We start from the raw sequence: 14,645 nt of genomic DNA, 5'->3' as shown, positions 1-14,645 counted from the left end.
TTTTACTTCTTAATTCTGATCTCTGACAGAATGCGCAGCAACACTTAGAACCAGTTAGAAGTGATGCTGACTGACTTGAAAGGAAACCTCAAAGAATATATGGCCACTTCTATGTTGGCTGCAAAGTAAGGCATGGAGAGTGATGGAGTTAAAAATGAAAAATAACTGGGGGTGGGAGTATAATGCTTTATCTGTTTGTGAGAGAGGAGTGGTGAGGGAGTGAGGAAAAATAAAAGCGAGATGGCAGCAGAGCTGGGATTTTCCCAGTCTGTTGTATAGGTAACTTCTCATTTGAAGTATACTAATTTAATAAATTCAGTTCTTAGATCTGATGTAACAACCATTAATTACAAGTTTGCATCAAATTTGATGCAGCCTGACCAGGCAAAAACAATAATGCTTTACTCTTGTATATAGACAGAGAATTTTCATCCAAGGGTGTTGGTTCATTTTCACAACACCCCAGTTATTGTTGTCATCCCCATTTTACTGTTGTGGAAACTGAGTGCCCAAAATGGTACTGAAACTTATGGGTCAGTGGTAGGTCTGTGGATCTGTGTAGGTATCGGATTGCTTTTTGACAGTAGAACCCAGTCTGCTGTCTAACTGTGAGACCACTCTGTCTCCTGGTACTGTTCTATAGCAGTCCCATCTAGTTTTTTATAATACAGGCCTGGGTGTCCAGATATCAGGATTATTTCCAAACTCTGTCACGGACTCAATTTGTGTGCTGCTTCATTGACCACTCTCTGCTTCAGTTTTATTATCTGTAAAACAGAGATACTAATACTTGCATACCTCACAGGTATGTTGAGACTTAATTCATTAATGCTTGTGAAGCACTTTGAAATAATCTGATGGAAGGAGCTATTGAAGTACAAATTATTATTTATTATTGTTGTTTTATTTATTTATTTTAACAGTATATTTGCTTACACCAAAGGTAGATATTTTTACCATGCACTGATTCTATATTACTCAAGTCAACTGAAAGTCAAAATGGGCTTCTATCTCTGTATTTAAAAGGTTTTTATCTAGTTATTTCATGCACTACTTTAGCCATTAAAGGAGTCAGTAATAATATATTTACTGTGTTATTAATTAATTGTACCATACCAGTTTTAGTAGAGTAATGCTAATAAATACTTTTTCAGGGGCTTTGAATGTAACCATACACAGTTATGTAATAGCAAATATATTTATTCTCTTGAGGTTATCTGTCTAGTGAGGCCTTGATTAAATTGGTTGTACTGAATGGTTCACTAGAGCAAAGTACTTAATATGAAAATAGGCAATGAGGATAAGTAGTTATATACAGGAATGCTGTCAATAAGAGTTAAACTTAGCTTTCCTTTGTTGAAAAAAATAGTAAATTTGTAAAAAAGAGCCTAATCTCATATTTAATACTCAGACAAAACTCTGATTCATTTCAGTGGAGAATTTTGAGAATAACTTTAAATGTAATTGAGATCCCACTGGTAAAGGCTTAGTCCAGGTCACTGTTGTAATGAGCAAAATAGATAAGCAACCTTTGCGTTAGGCTACAATTTTGTTAAATTATTTCTTAGATTCGTTGGAAATTGCTTTCTATTTCACAAAGAAAGTTTTTTGCTTTGCAGTTTTTCCTGTTAAAGAAAAGTTCAGCTATAGTTAATTACATGATTTACTTTACTACTTATTTAAAAATATCTATAGCTAGAAAACTACTATCTTGAAACCTCTGTAATTCTATCCAGAGTCTATATGCAAAATTATTACAAAAACAACGTTAGAATGCTAAGATTGCAAAGTCAAGCATTCAAAAGTTAGGAAATATCAGAATTAAGGTTTCTTGTGCAACCTTTGTGTGTTTGTGTTATGATACACCCTTTAATTACATGATTATTAACTATTTTGTGCACAGTTGGAACTTTGGGATGGAGGAGTTCCGGGTTCAATTTAGTCTTGAGGGGAGTGTTCTCTAGTGGTTAGACCCTTCTGCTCCCCCCACGCCCAGCCTGTCCCTTTCTCTCTCCGCTCCTGTCCCTCCAGCCTATTCCTGTTCTCCCTTCTCTTATCCCTTTTCCTGCTCCTGCTGCTCTGCTTCTAACCCGTCTGCATTTGAGTCAGGATACTTCCTCCTTCTCCAAAGGCGAAAGGTTGAGAGAATTTTGCTTCTACCCGCTAACAAGGCTCTATTGAGCATGTGCAAATGGCGATTTTCCAAGGTTTATAATTTGGTCAGATTTGGCTGCATTTTCAGTGAGAAAACAAAAGACAACTTGGTGACTTCCGTTGCCAAATTTCTGGTCCCTGCTATAAAGAACAGAAGGGCTAGAGCATCTCAATGAAACACTTGTAAGAATTTTTTAACATGAACAAAACTATGTCTTTATTTCACATTTAGAAACGACAGAACCATTTTTGCAGAACTTGAATAAATGAATAAACATTCAGTCTTAGCCTGATATGGAAAGCTTCATCTTGAACAATTAAAGTTTTGTAAAGTTATAAGTAGCAGAGTCTAATAATGGGAAGTGTTGGGCAACATTATTATTGGTGTCAAGTATCAGAGGGGTAGCCATGTTAGTCTGGATCTGTAAAAAGCGACAGAGTCCTGTGGCACCTTTATAGGCTGCCAGCTCCGCCTATAATAAAACAATTACTGTGACATAGCTATTTCTGGTTTTCATTTTGAATAGCTAAAGAGTCTATGAATGAGCCCTCTTTAAAAATTAAAATAAAAAAAAAAAAGCTCCAGTAATGTACAAAATAAAAAAGTCATACCAGTCTGAGGCTGGCAGTTCTAACTGTGTGTGTAATAAAGATTAGAGAGCTAAGATAGGAATTTATCAATAAACAGAGAAATCTGTCTCTAACATTAAGTAATATTTTTCCCAAGTGTTGCTGATCTGTTTTTGTTTGTGTTTTTCCCCCCATTATGAACAAACCACTGCACTGTCACTGTGTACAAAGATAGCACGCCAGGGCTGGCTTGATTCCATGGGTTACGTGACAAATCTAACATTTTGAGGACATGATATGCTGCAGCAAATATTGATTTTTTTTTTAAACGTGTTTTTGTTTAAATCATCTGAAATGTAACTTGGAAAAATTGACAAGCTAGAATTTTTAGGCCTAACAATTTTAAATTATTAGTATATTAATATATATATTAAAATTAATTTAAATATTATTAGAACTTGCATAGAGAGTAAGAAGTGTCTTTTTGACTGAAGTCATGGCTAGCTTTGATAAGCAGTGACTTTTTTGGTCTTCCCCATCATCTTTTTTTTTTTAATTCTAGGCCAGATCCTACCTCTCACCAGAAGATCTTTTGAAAGGAGAAATTGAAGAAACATTGGAACATGTGCAAATAGCTGTAAATACCTTAAGGAGCTTTAAGAATTTCTTCTTTAGCCACAGAGAAAAGTTGGCAAGTTACTTCACCAATGGCAAGGAATTTAAACCGTGGGATTTCCATTCTAATATGGTGTTTGCCAGATTTGACCTATTTCTCAACCGCTTAGTGAAAATTGAGGTATTATTTACAATTTGTAATTATATTTATCCATTTTTCAAGCAGTGTAGATTATCTGAGAATGCCTGCACCACATCTGAAGTGTGGGAGACATTGTCCAGGCTTGCTGGAGGAAGGTAGCAATGCTTTGAGTGGTGGTGGTGGTGGGGGGAATTCAGAAACTGCAGCAAAAAGGTGGGTGGGGGTCAGCTTGGCCACACTGACTCATCCCCTGTTTGCGTAGGGCAAAAAATTTAAAAGGTGCAAGCCCAGGCGTTAGAAGCCCTTTCTCCAGGTAGCAGGCAAGGCAGCACCCATCCTTCCTCCCTCCCCTTGAGGTGGCGAATATCAGGTTTGGTCAGGACCTGCTGTTGGCATTGCACTAGTAACTTCTTTTAGGGTGCCTCGGAAGGAATTTTTCTCTCACCACCAGATTGGCCTAGGTGGAGTGGATTTTTTCTGCCTTCCCCACAGCGGGAAGTGTGGGGCGGATGTCCAGTGCAGGTACTCCACTGTGAAGGCATCCAGTGACCAGATAAATGGCCTGGTAAAGGACTTAAAAAGGAGGTGCTGGTTAAAGGAACGGAACGGGGGTGGGGGAAGGAGGTGCTGGTTAAAGGAATGGAATGTGGCGGGCGGGAAGGAGGTGCTGGTTAAAGGAATGGAACGTGGGGGGGGGGGTTCGGCGCTCCTGTGATTGGTATGGCAGGGAGCCAAGCCCTCTTTCTTATAGCCCACCTTAACCCTCCTAAGGGGGGGGTGTTAATGGTAAAGTCCAAGCCATAGGTTGTCTGGGGGACCTGGATGGAAAATGAAGGGGGCTGGTGGAAGTCCTGGGTAGTTATCTGAATGAACATGGAGTTGCCTGCTGCACTGTACACTTTTATCTGCCAGACAGGGCCGGCTCCAGGCACTAGCCCACCAAGCAGAGTGCTTGGAGGCACTCTGGCCGCCGGGGAGAGCGGAGCCCCGGCCGGGCTCGCCGCCCTCCCCCCGGCGCTCCGGCTGGTCGGGGAGAGCGGGGCCCCGGCCGGGCTCTCTGCCCTCCTCCCGGCGCTCCGGCCGCCAGCGGAGCCACGGCAGGCTTGCTGCCCTCCCCCCGGTGCTCCGGCCAGTCGGGGAGAGCAGACCCTCGGCCGGGCTCAGCACCCTCCCCGTGGGGGAGGTGGGGGAGGCGGCGGGAGGCTTTTTTGCCTGGGGCGGCAAAAAAGCCAGAGCCGGCCCTGCTGCCAGATAGTCCCAGACACCTCTAATAATAAAGTTGTGCACTGATTAAATCCATATCAAGTGTCTCCTGTCCTCCTTTCGGTATAGCCGGACAAACATGTTTTCTTTTCTTCCTGAAAAGAGTTGGAAGTTTGTGTGACGGGTTCAGTCACAGAGACCCCCTTGGGACTGTCACCCAATGTGCTGAAACTACCTCTGAGCCCGGAAGGGAATAGGGACAGAAAAGTAAGCAAAATAGGTGAGAGTGAAGCTCAGAAGAAGCTAGAACTGCACAGGTTGCAAATTGCAAGAAGGAAAGAGAGGTGCACAAAGACATGTATCCTGCAGGTGAAAGTTGGGGTCCTGGTAACTGCTGCGGTGGGAACAGACCCCAAGGACTCTGTAGCTGGAAGCAAGCACAACCTGAGTGAAAAGGGGCGGGGGGTTGCTGGCCAATGAAGGGTCTGTCATAGCTGGTAGCTGTGAGCCCACGACTGGATGAGGGTCACATTCCCTTTTGGGGGACACAGGTGTGTCAGCCTCAGAGGGGAGCACAGAGAGGAAAGTCCAGATGGAAGGTGAGGGGGAACAGGAGGGTCTGGCCACCTTTTGTAGGGAGGCTTTTCCCCAGGAGGAGGGTGAAGGATCTGCATCTGAAATGCCAGACCCCTCACCTGTGGATCAGATTTTAAGGGAAGGGGGGGTGGGGTGTCAGGTCTCCTGGAGGGGAGAGTCCTCCCAGCTGACCTTTTGGGAACAGAGAGTGGGGTGTCCAAGGGGATTTTACCAATCCAAAGCACTCCATTAAAAGATGTTGTTCCTGCTATGCTTGTAAGAAATAACACTGTCTCTTTAAGGCAAGAGGAAGAAAAACTTTGCATTTGGGAAGCTTCACAAGCAGGTGGGGCCCAACACACACAAATTTCAGAGGGAGGGGCCGAGGGTAGGCATGGTTGTAGTGCACCCTTTCCTTGCCAAAACCTCAAACACATGCCTGAATTAAGAGCCTTCTCCAAAAAGGCAGGAGAATCTGTGTCTGAGCACCTACTATGGTACACAAAGAGATTGGAAAATGCAGTAGACACTAGGCAAGCCAGGCTATGTGAACAAAGTCTATCCATCATAAGTTGGCTGTTAATCCTGTGTCTTTTGCTACTTCATCTATTGGTCAAGACAAAGAAGTTGATGCTAATGGTAAACGCTTAAAAAATGTGTAACATACCTGATTTGTGGGAAAAAACCTTTTGTACATGCTAGGGATGGTGACAAAACAGTCCCACAAGCATGTTGATTTTCAGCTTATACCTGTAGACAGGCTGGAAGCTTGGCACAGCAGCAAAAGCATAACAGGCCTATGCTGCTGCGTGGAAGGGGAAACTGAGGCACACCGCCTCATGGCATTGGTGGCTAAATGCCAAGACACCTATACTTTAACAGATACTGCTATATGTATTCTGTTAGCAATACTACACCCCAACACGTTTTCAGGCACCCGGGACCCCAAACCTTGCTAGGACACCTATGAATAACATCATAGGGTTTAAAGGTACTGGGAGGGTGTGTAACCAGAGACAAACAGGGATTTTACATGTACTGCCTCTGCCATGGACAGTGTCCAAGACTCTGGCAGTAAGTTCAGGAGGAGAGTGTGACGTTGCACTCCATATGTTTTATGGAAATATAAGTGTGGATATGATGTAACTGGAATATGCTTCATGCAAAAGGTCTCTTGTAAGGTATCGTTACAAAGCGTATGATCTACCAAGTGTGTTCATCCTATTTGTTTGCATGCACTATTTCTATGTCTGGAGTCCCAAGCCATCAGAGAAAACGGGCTCAGAGGTAGTTTCAGCACATCAGTGACAGTCCCAAGGGGGTCTCTGTGACCGAACCCATCACAGTGTGCATTTCTAAATACATTATCAAACAGTTCCCTTAATCTCTCTGGGATACAAGACACTTATTTCCTTCATGTGAAATCGGACAACATAGAAATTAAATTTAATCTGGCACAGACTACAAAGAAGGTGACACTAGGTTCAGCCTTACTTCTCTGAATAAAATTTGTTTAACTTTCATGTTAACATTTTGTTGCGCATAATGACAAGAAATCAACACATTATACATGAAAGTGTTTGTTTATATTCCACTAATTCTTTCTACCTGGATGCTGATGAAATTAAAACAAATTTTACAGTTATGTATTTGGATTGGATAATTTTAATTTGTTTCCACTTGGGTTCTAATCCTGTGAGTGACTCTCTGCGTAGATGAACCCTGTGTCTACATGGAGTCAGTTAGAGAATCTGGACCTTCCTTTTTTACATCCTGGTTACTCAAAGCGGTGCAGATTTTAACTCCATTTTTGTTTTTGTTTCTTGGTTTGGTCAAAATGAGTCAAACCAGGCAAAAATGTCTCAAATATGATGGTTTCCATTGTTTTGTGTTAAGGCACATAGTTAATTATGTTTTTCAATGATTTAGGATATCTTTGTTATCATGTTGGAATTTCAAAAGCTGGAAAAGCTGGAGTTTGGTGGAGTCAAGGGGAAAACTTTGAGTGAACAAATCTACAGGATGAATGAAGAATTTATAGAAAGCTGTAAAGTTTTTAAGGAGAAAACATATGATCCTTCAGATTACAATAACGTGGTAATGTTGCACTTTTCATATTGGTGTTTCTTAATTTTTTTCTTAATAGTTATGAAAACATTTAATGGTTGTGAAAGTGAAAAATTTATTAGAGCCAGGCAGAATATAGGTAAGCATTATACAGATTTCCCACGCAACTTTGCTAATGCACCCAGGACCTGACCTCCATCACTTCTTGCTATTCTATACTTGTCTTCTCAAGAGCAGTTTTCCTTGTGTTTTCTCCTACCTGAATTCTTTGGAGGCTTTATGAGGTGCACAAGTGGCGAAAAAGCATCTATCAGGATCTTTTGAGGATTTGAACATTGGTCTTCAGGGGGGCTCCACCCACTACCCATGGAGATGGGACACCCTGCGTCCAGTTCCCCATCTCCAATGACTCTTGTTGAACAAAGGATAAAGAGAGACTGAGGCAGCCCCCCCATCAGTATCTTCCATGGCTAAATGGTTAGAGCACTCTTTTGAGTTATGTGGGAGAGCCCTGTTCAAATCTTTTCCCCCCGCTCAGGTAGAGAGGGGAATTGAACCTGGTCTCCCACATCCCAGATGAGTGCTCTCTCCACTGGGCTAAAAGTGATAAGGGGGGGAAGTGGTATCACCACTGCTTGCTGCCACTACAAGATTTTTAATGGGACCCAATCCAGTAGGTGGCCTCTGAACACACTTACTAAATCAGGCCCTATTGGTGAGAGAGGCACTCCTCTGCCTGTCTTCCCCTGGTTCCTGGATTACACTAGGGCTTAATGGGAGATAGGCATCAAGATGCCTAGAGTGAGGTAGCAGTGTACATGCCCAAAGGTAGAAACTTAGGTGCCCAGGGAACTTTTACCCTGAAAACTTACTCACTGAGTGAGTTTAGGCACCTACGGGGTTAAGGGACAGCTGAATGGGCACTGTGTGGATCTCAGTAGCCTCTAAGTACCTTAGTGGATCAGAGCCTTTGTCAGTTTGATAGATTCTGATTGCATGGCTCCACACTGACCAAATGGCATTTTGAGTTTCCATGTTTCTCTCTCCATGAAGCCAAATCAAGTGGGAAATCCTGGCCCTATTGAAGTCAATGGAAGTTTTACCAATGACTTCAGTAGGGCCAGGACTTCACCACAAGTGTTATCAGTTTACAAGTTAAGAGGTTTTCTAACACCACCCCTGCAAACTCTACTTGCATTCTGAAAGTCAAAATAAGCTTTTTTTCTTTCTCTTCTGTCTTCACCAGTAATAAAAATTCTGCATGCCCAAATTATAACCTAGCTACATTTGTGTAACTCCTCTGTTTTCAGATTATGGCCATCATGACATCTGTTGCAACCCACTGCTGTCATTGTGTTTGTACAGGTGCAAATGATTGGAATTTAGGTTTCCTTTATCCTCCTTGTGGGTGCTGCAGGGCTTTCAGCAGTAGAGCTCACTTGTTAATTATTTTTGTCACTAAAGTAAGCAGCTAGAACTCTGAATGCACACAGGGAGCACATCTTTTGGGTAAGGAGATTCCCTTTTTACAGACACTGTTTAGAACAGAACAAAATATTAAGATTATGCAAATGATTTCATATATATTAATAGGGGATGGAAGAAAATGAGGTACTATGAAGCATGGTGATTTTTGCAAATATCTGAAATATTTTAGATTTTTTTTTAAATTGTAAAAAAATGCAAAAATCATGCAAGTATAATTTGAAATGTATTAGATTTTATTTTTCTAACTTTTTTACTATATTAACATTCATAAGGCGAAAGCCTGAGCCTATTGAAATCAATGGAAGTTTTGCCATTGACTTCAGCAGGTTCAGGATTTCATCTGCAATATGCATATTGCAAAATATACTGTTTGATAAGAATAATGAAACCATTCTTACTAAGATCAGGCTAAAATTCTGGCAAAATATTAGGACCAGATTCTAGTCCCATTAAGGCTATTTTGCACTGCATGAAAGCCTTAAAGCCATTCTGGAAAAAAGAGTTGGTTGTTATGACTCTTATGATACCTCTCTCCTAGCCCTAAGTGATGGTGATTTGAGAGAGCATGAGCATGGCCAGGGGCGGCTCTATGTTTTTTGCCGCCCCAAGCACTATCTAGCCTTCAACTCATATTCCCCTGCCCCTTTTAAAATATTTATTGAATGCTCCCTGTATCAACAGGTATAAAAATGTGATTAAACATTAAAGCTTCTTTAATGGAGGTTCTAAACCTTAATTAAAATACAGCTATTGTCACTTCTCACAAAATGGAGATTGCAAGTTGTTATAAGTTAATCAGTTGTTAAGGCATTGATTCCTTATTTAGTGACTATGCAAAGGCAGCATTCGCAGTGTATCTGAGAACACTCATTCTATATTTAAAGCCTATTGACTTTTCAGCTTAGTGCTAACTCAAGCGTATTCAAAAAGTATTAACTTTCTTTTTTTATGGTGAGCATTCTTACTTTTGTAGTCAGCCTTAGCGTTGACTGAAGAGACAGAAAAGTAAGACCAAGCAGCAATTAGCTGTAATGTTTTTCTTGTCATCACTAAAACATTACTTTTATTCAGGTTTTCAGGAAATGTTTGCCTTTGGGTTTTGTAATGCTAACAAGAAGCTTTAATAAACAATAGCTGTCAGGGTAAAGCTAATGTGTGTGCAGAAGCTTCAAAGTTCATACTATTCATTGCACAATATATGAGCTATGTCAAGCTATTTCCTCACAAATGTTCTACATGCATCTCAATACACAGCATATTGCACATGGTTAGTTAATATATAAATTATTGGAAATTCAAGAACTTCTTCAAATGATCAGTTTTGTTGACATGACTCGTGATTCTGTTCTCAATCAAGACCAAAGAAAATCTTTGTTCTTGGAGCACAAATCTAGGCTACTTACCGTAATCTGATATAGGAATATGCCACATCTCATTGGTAGAAACATATTTGAGTTTCTCTAATTGTCTGGATGTGGGATAATACATATAGTTCCCCTCCCCCATTTGTTTTCATCTCATTTGATTGTTGTATGTTAAGACTATTTTCTATGTGCTATTTTTGGAGATTATAAAGAAAGAACTAAAAAGACAAGAAATGATTTAAAACTTTTTTTCTGAAGATGTCTGATTTAATTTAGCTGCCTATCTTGTGCTCAGTCCGTTACCTTTTCTTATTCTTATTGCTTTACTTCCAGCATCTATCAAAGATGCATTGCTGGACTTGCTTATACTGTCAGCGACCCCAGATAGCCAACGTTTGTGAGACTTAATTAATCTAATTAACATTTGTGTAAATCAAATTTTTTAAATGTGTAAAAAATATACAACAAATGTAATTTTTATTGTGACTATGACCATACTTGCAGCTGCATGTGACTTAGAGAAAATCTTGCTAAAAAGATATTGCAGTGTTTCTCAAACTGGGGTCGCCGCTTGTGTAGGGAAAGCCCCTGGCGGGCCGGGCCGGTTTGTTTACCTGCCCCATTCGCAGGTACGGCTGATCGCGGCTCCCACTGGCCATGGTTCGCTGCTCCAGGCCAATGGGAGCTGCTGGAAGCGGCGCGGGCTGAGGGACTTACTGGCCGCTACTTCCAGCAGCCCCCATTGGCCTGCAGCGGCGAACTGCGGCCAGTGGGAGCCGCGATCGGCCGGACCTGCGGACGCAGCAGGTAAAGAAACCGGCCCGACCTGCCAGGGGCTTTCCCTACACAAGCGGCGACCCCAGTTTGAGAAACACTGAGAGATTGGAACTCCTGTCTCTGAGTTTCCATTCAGTTACAGCATGAGCAGACATTAAGGCTCTTTTTCCTGTCCTATGGTACTTTACAGAAGGTGCCCAACTCGGAACATACTTAGGCACCATGATTGTGCAAATTAGTCTTTTGAGTCTGACAAGAACCATAGTAACTTTTATTTTTTTTAAATGGTGCTAGTGACAGTGAATTTGCCTAGTTTTTTTTATTTATGATTGTGAGGTCAGTCTGCATAACTGGCCAGCCATAGATGAGGGCAAGCAATGGGGCTGCCTGCGGTGCTCTAAGCTAGAGCCTACTACTGGAATTTGGAATGTTTGCCCCCAGTTGCTTGTTTTTAGTAGGTGCCAAGTTCTGCTTTGCTCAAGGCTAAGTTACACCAAAGGTCTGACAGACTGGCTTCTCAAAACTGGTATCACGGTCACATAGGGCCTGATCCTGCATCAGTGAAGTTGCTGGGAACTTTGCCATTGACTTCAGTGGGAGCACACCCATAGTGACTTATTTTGTTGTTGTTTTTCCTCTCGTTCTTTCTTATCGCCCCTCCCCATCTGTACTCCAGGGAAAATATCCGGCCCTTCTGGTAACAGAGAATTGCATAATTATGTAGGATACCCCGGTTCAGGACTGGGCCAATGAGTGAGCATTTGCTCTGGAGGAGGTTCTTCTTCCTCTGCAGTGGAAGGATCCTAATCACTCTGCAGCAGGGTCATGCCTACACTGGTGCCAGCATAGGACACAGCAGAGGTATCTTGGGCCTCCCCTGTTCAGGGACTGCACAGATGGTGCGGGCCTTTGGAGCAGGCTAGGGCAGTCCTCAGAGCTTCCCTAAGTTGAGTCCCTGCTTCACTGACCCTTGTGGAGCCTACTGGGGTTCAGAACTGCCAAGTTGTGAGAATGCCCCGGGCATATGTCTCGCACCCTCTGCCTTCATTGGCCCACTTCGGCTCCTCCCTAGAACGCCCCTTGCAGCTGGGAGTGCTGCAGAAGTAGAGCAGAGATAGCCATGCAAGCACAGCACATGGCCATTGGGCTTCCCTGTACCCGGCGTATTTCCCAGAGGGACGTAGGCCTGCTCTATGAACCCCATTGAGGCAAGGGGTCCTAGCACAGTGATGAAATGATGTCCTTCTGGCCTGATTCTCCTCTCAGTGGTGTAAATGAGGAGTAACTTTATTGAAATCAAGAGGAAATGTCTGCTTGGAGGGTGAGGTACATAGTGGAAAGAGAATCCTGTCCATGAACTCTTCTCCATGGGAGGCACTCACATTTGTTCTTTAGCCAGCTCTGTTTTCAGCTGAATTACTTAGCCAAATGGGAAGTCCAAACCTATAAACAGTGCTCTGTGTAGAAAGAGCCCCAAGATATTAACCTAAACTTGAGCAATAATTAGTTAACTGTTATCTTTTAGATATTAACGGAGTACTGTGATCTAGAAAGCTCTCCTGTAGAAAACAACGGTTATTCTATTGCCTAATATACAGTAGCTGCTGATTCTCTGGTTATCTTAAATAAGCATATAGTATCTTTGACTCTAACTCAGTGCTTACTTAGTTGATTTGAAAGTTAATGTATTTGAGCAGAAGTTTGATGCCCATATATCCCACTTTCTGATAACAAGTAAAGAGATAAGCTAGGCTTGTTAAAACTTGTTGGGAACCTCTGCTTGACTGAAGGGCTAATGGCATAGGAATGAAAGTAAGGAGTAATGTTAGTTGGCACACATTCAAGAAAAACGTAGACATTTCTCTCCTTGCCACACCTACCCAACAAAATATAGAACAACTTGGTTTTCTTTTCTAATTTTTGTGCCATACATCCATGTATTTGGCTTAGAATAATATCACAAGTCAGTACAAATAATGCAATTATTAACTTTTAATCCAATTCGATTATACTGGGATTTCTTCATAAAAACTTAAAAGGATGCTGTCAAAATGTCAGAGAGAGAAAATTTTACTATTTATTTCTATGCCTTTAAAAAAGTGCCTATCCAATACTCCCTTGTGCCTGCACATCAGTTTAAATATTACTTAAAAAATTTATAATAGAGAAAGCCAGTCCAATCAACCTAGCTGCATATAGTTAGAGCACCAAAATAATCAAACTAATCCCCCATTCCCTCTCACCCACTAAATGACCTGGAAAAGGGATGGGTTTCACACAATGCTCTGACATTAACAAATTAAGGTTACTTCAAACTGAGGCTGGTGGTGCAGTAAGGGGGTTAATTCAAAATTTGAGAGCAACTCAAGAAAAATGTCCTGCCAGTAGCTCCTTCTCAACAGAGGGCTCTAACTTGAATGCCTCTACTGGTCACAAGTGTAGAAGTACACCATGGAGTCTATCAAGTAAGCAGGTCCCAGTCCATTGAATAGACTTTGTCAGATGCACTACTGTTACTTGTGAAAATTTTCTTCACATTTACATTAGAGCCCACCCTCTGGTGGAAAGAGAGAATATTCATTTAACTGTGGCCTTTTCGTGACCTTTTTTGTTTGGAGCAAAGAATACACCATTGTAAAATAGAGGCTAGAAAAGCTTTTCTGAAAGCTTTTTACAAATATGTAATCAACGTGGTTATCTCCCGTTTGTCAAGAGTGTGACTAAAATGAAAAGTCTTGGGAACCGTTTGGTTGATGGTGCAAATCTCCAGATTTAAGTTTAGGATTCTTTGAGGATTTTGCTGGGTTTATATGGAGCTACATATACCAGATGCTGTAGTGTACATTTCTGTAATTTGTGCATTTGCCACTGTTTTCAGTGGACAGCACTGTATCTGGTTTATCTGGAGAACAGGAATTATGCTTACTGAACACATTCACAATAACATATGTAAAACCTGAAATTTCCATTATTTTCCTAAAAGAGAAGAGATCCTGGGTGATACCCCTTAAGCCTATCACATGTGTGATCAAAAGACCCCACATTGCAGCAGTCCTTGGAGTTAAAGAAGGGTGGATGCTGCCCCCACTAGAGACTTCAATGTCAATCAGAATTTACCCAGGCCCCAATCATCGAAGGTACTTAGGCTCCTAACTTCCACTGAAATCAATGGATCTGGGCCCCAGTGATTTATCTCTGTTAGATGCCTTGTTTGGAAGCATTTTCAGATGCTCATTCCCATATGAGTTAAGCATGCTGCCTTCACTACACTTAATATTTCCCAGCGTACATCCCTCAGTGTCAAAAATATAGATTGTAATTTATTTGGCCTCTTTTTTTTTTTCCTTTCCTCCCTCTTCCCAGGTTCTGATTGCCATAATTTTTGTCATCAAGTTTTTTACATGCTTTAGTGTTGTTTATTGATATTTCCATCCCATTCTTCTGCAACACTGTTCTGAGAGTCTGGTCTTCTGTGCACCTATTCCAGATGGATATAAACCAGGGGTGAGCAAACTACAGCCCGTGAGCCGGATCCGGCCTGCCAGCCGTTTTAAGCTGGCCCTCGAGCTCCCGCTGGGGAGCGGGGTCTGAGGCTTGCCCTGTTCCAGCTGGAGAGCAGGGTCAGGGGCCGCTCCATGCGGCTCCTGGAAACAGTGGCATGGCCCCCCCCCCCGCTCCCCCACGCGCCC

At 42.0% G+C, this 14,645-nt stretch overlaps 1 protein-coding gene across 1 annotated transcript in view; it reads left to right on the top strand.

The window, feature by feature from the left end:
- The window catches only part of DNAH11 (dynein axonemal heavy chain 11), a 278,248-nt gene that overhangs the window by 37,998 nt on the left and 225,605 nt on the right, over nt 1–14,645 (top strand). The window contains exons 7-8 of the mRNA XM_026649417.2: nt 3,287–3,520; nt 7,190–7,357. Of these exons, the coding sequence (XP_026505202.1) occupies nt 3,287–3,520; nt 7,190–7,357 (402 nt within the window). The remainder of the gene's footprint in view (nt 1–3,286; nt 3,521–7,189; nt 7,358–14,645) is intronic.

This window comes from Terrapene carolina, unplaced genomic scaffold (assembly GCF_002925995.2).
Source record: "Terrapene carolina triunguis isolate 2854851 unplaced genomic scaffold, T_m_triunguis-2.0 Scaffold84, whole genome shotgun sequence".
Lineage (NCBI taxonomy): Eukaryota > Metazoa > Chordata > Testudines > Emydidae > Terrapene > Terrapene triunguis.
Note: the sequence above shows the minus strand (reverse complement) of the source record. Positions and strands in the feature narration are given on the sequence as shown.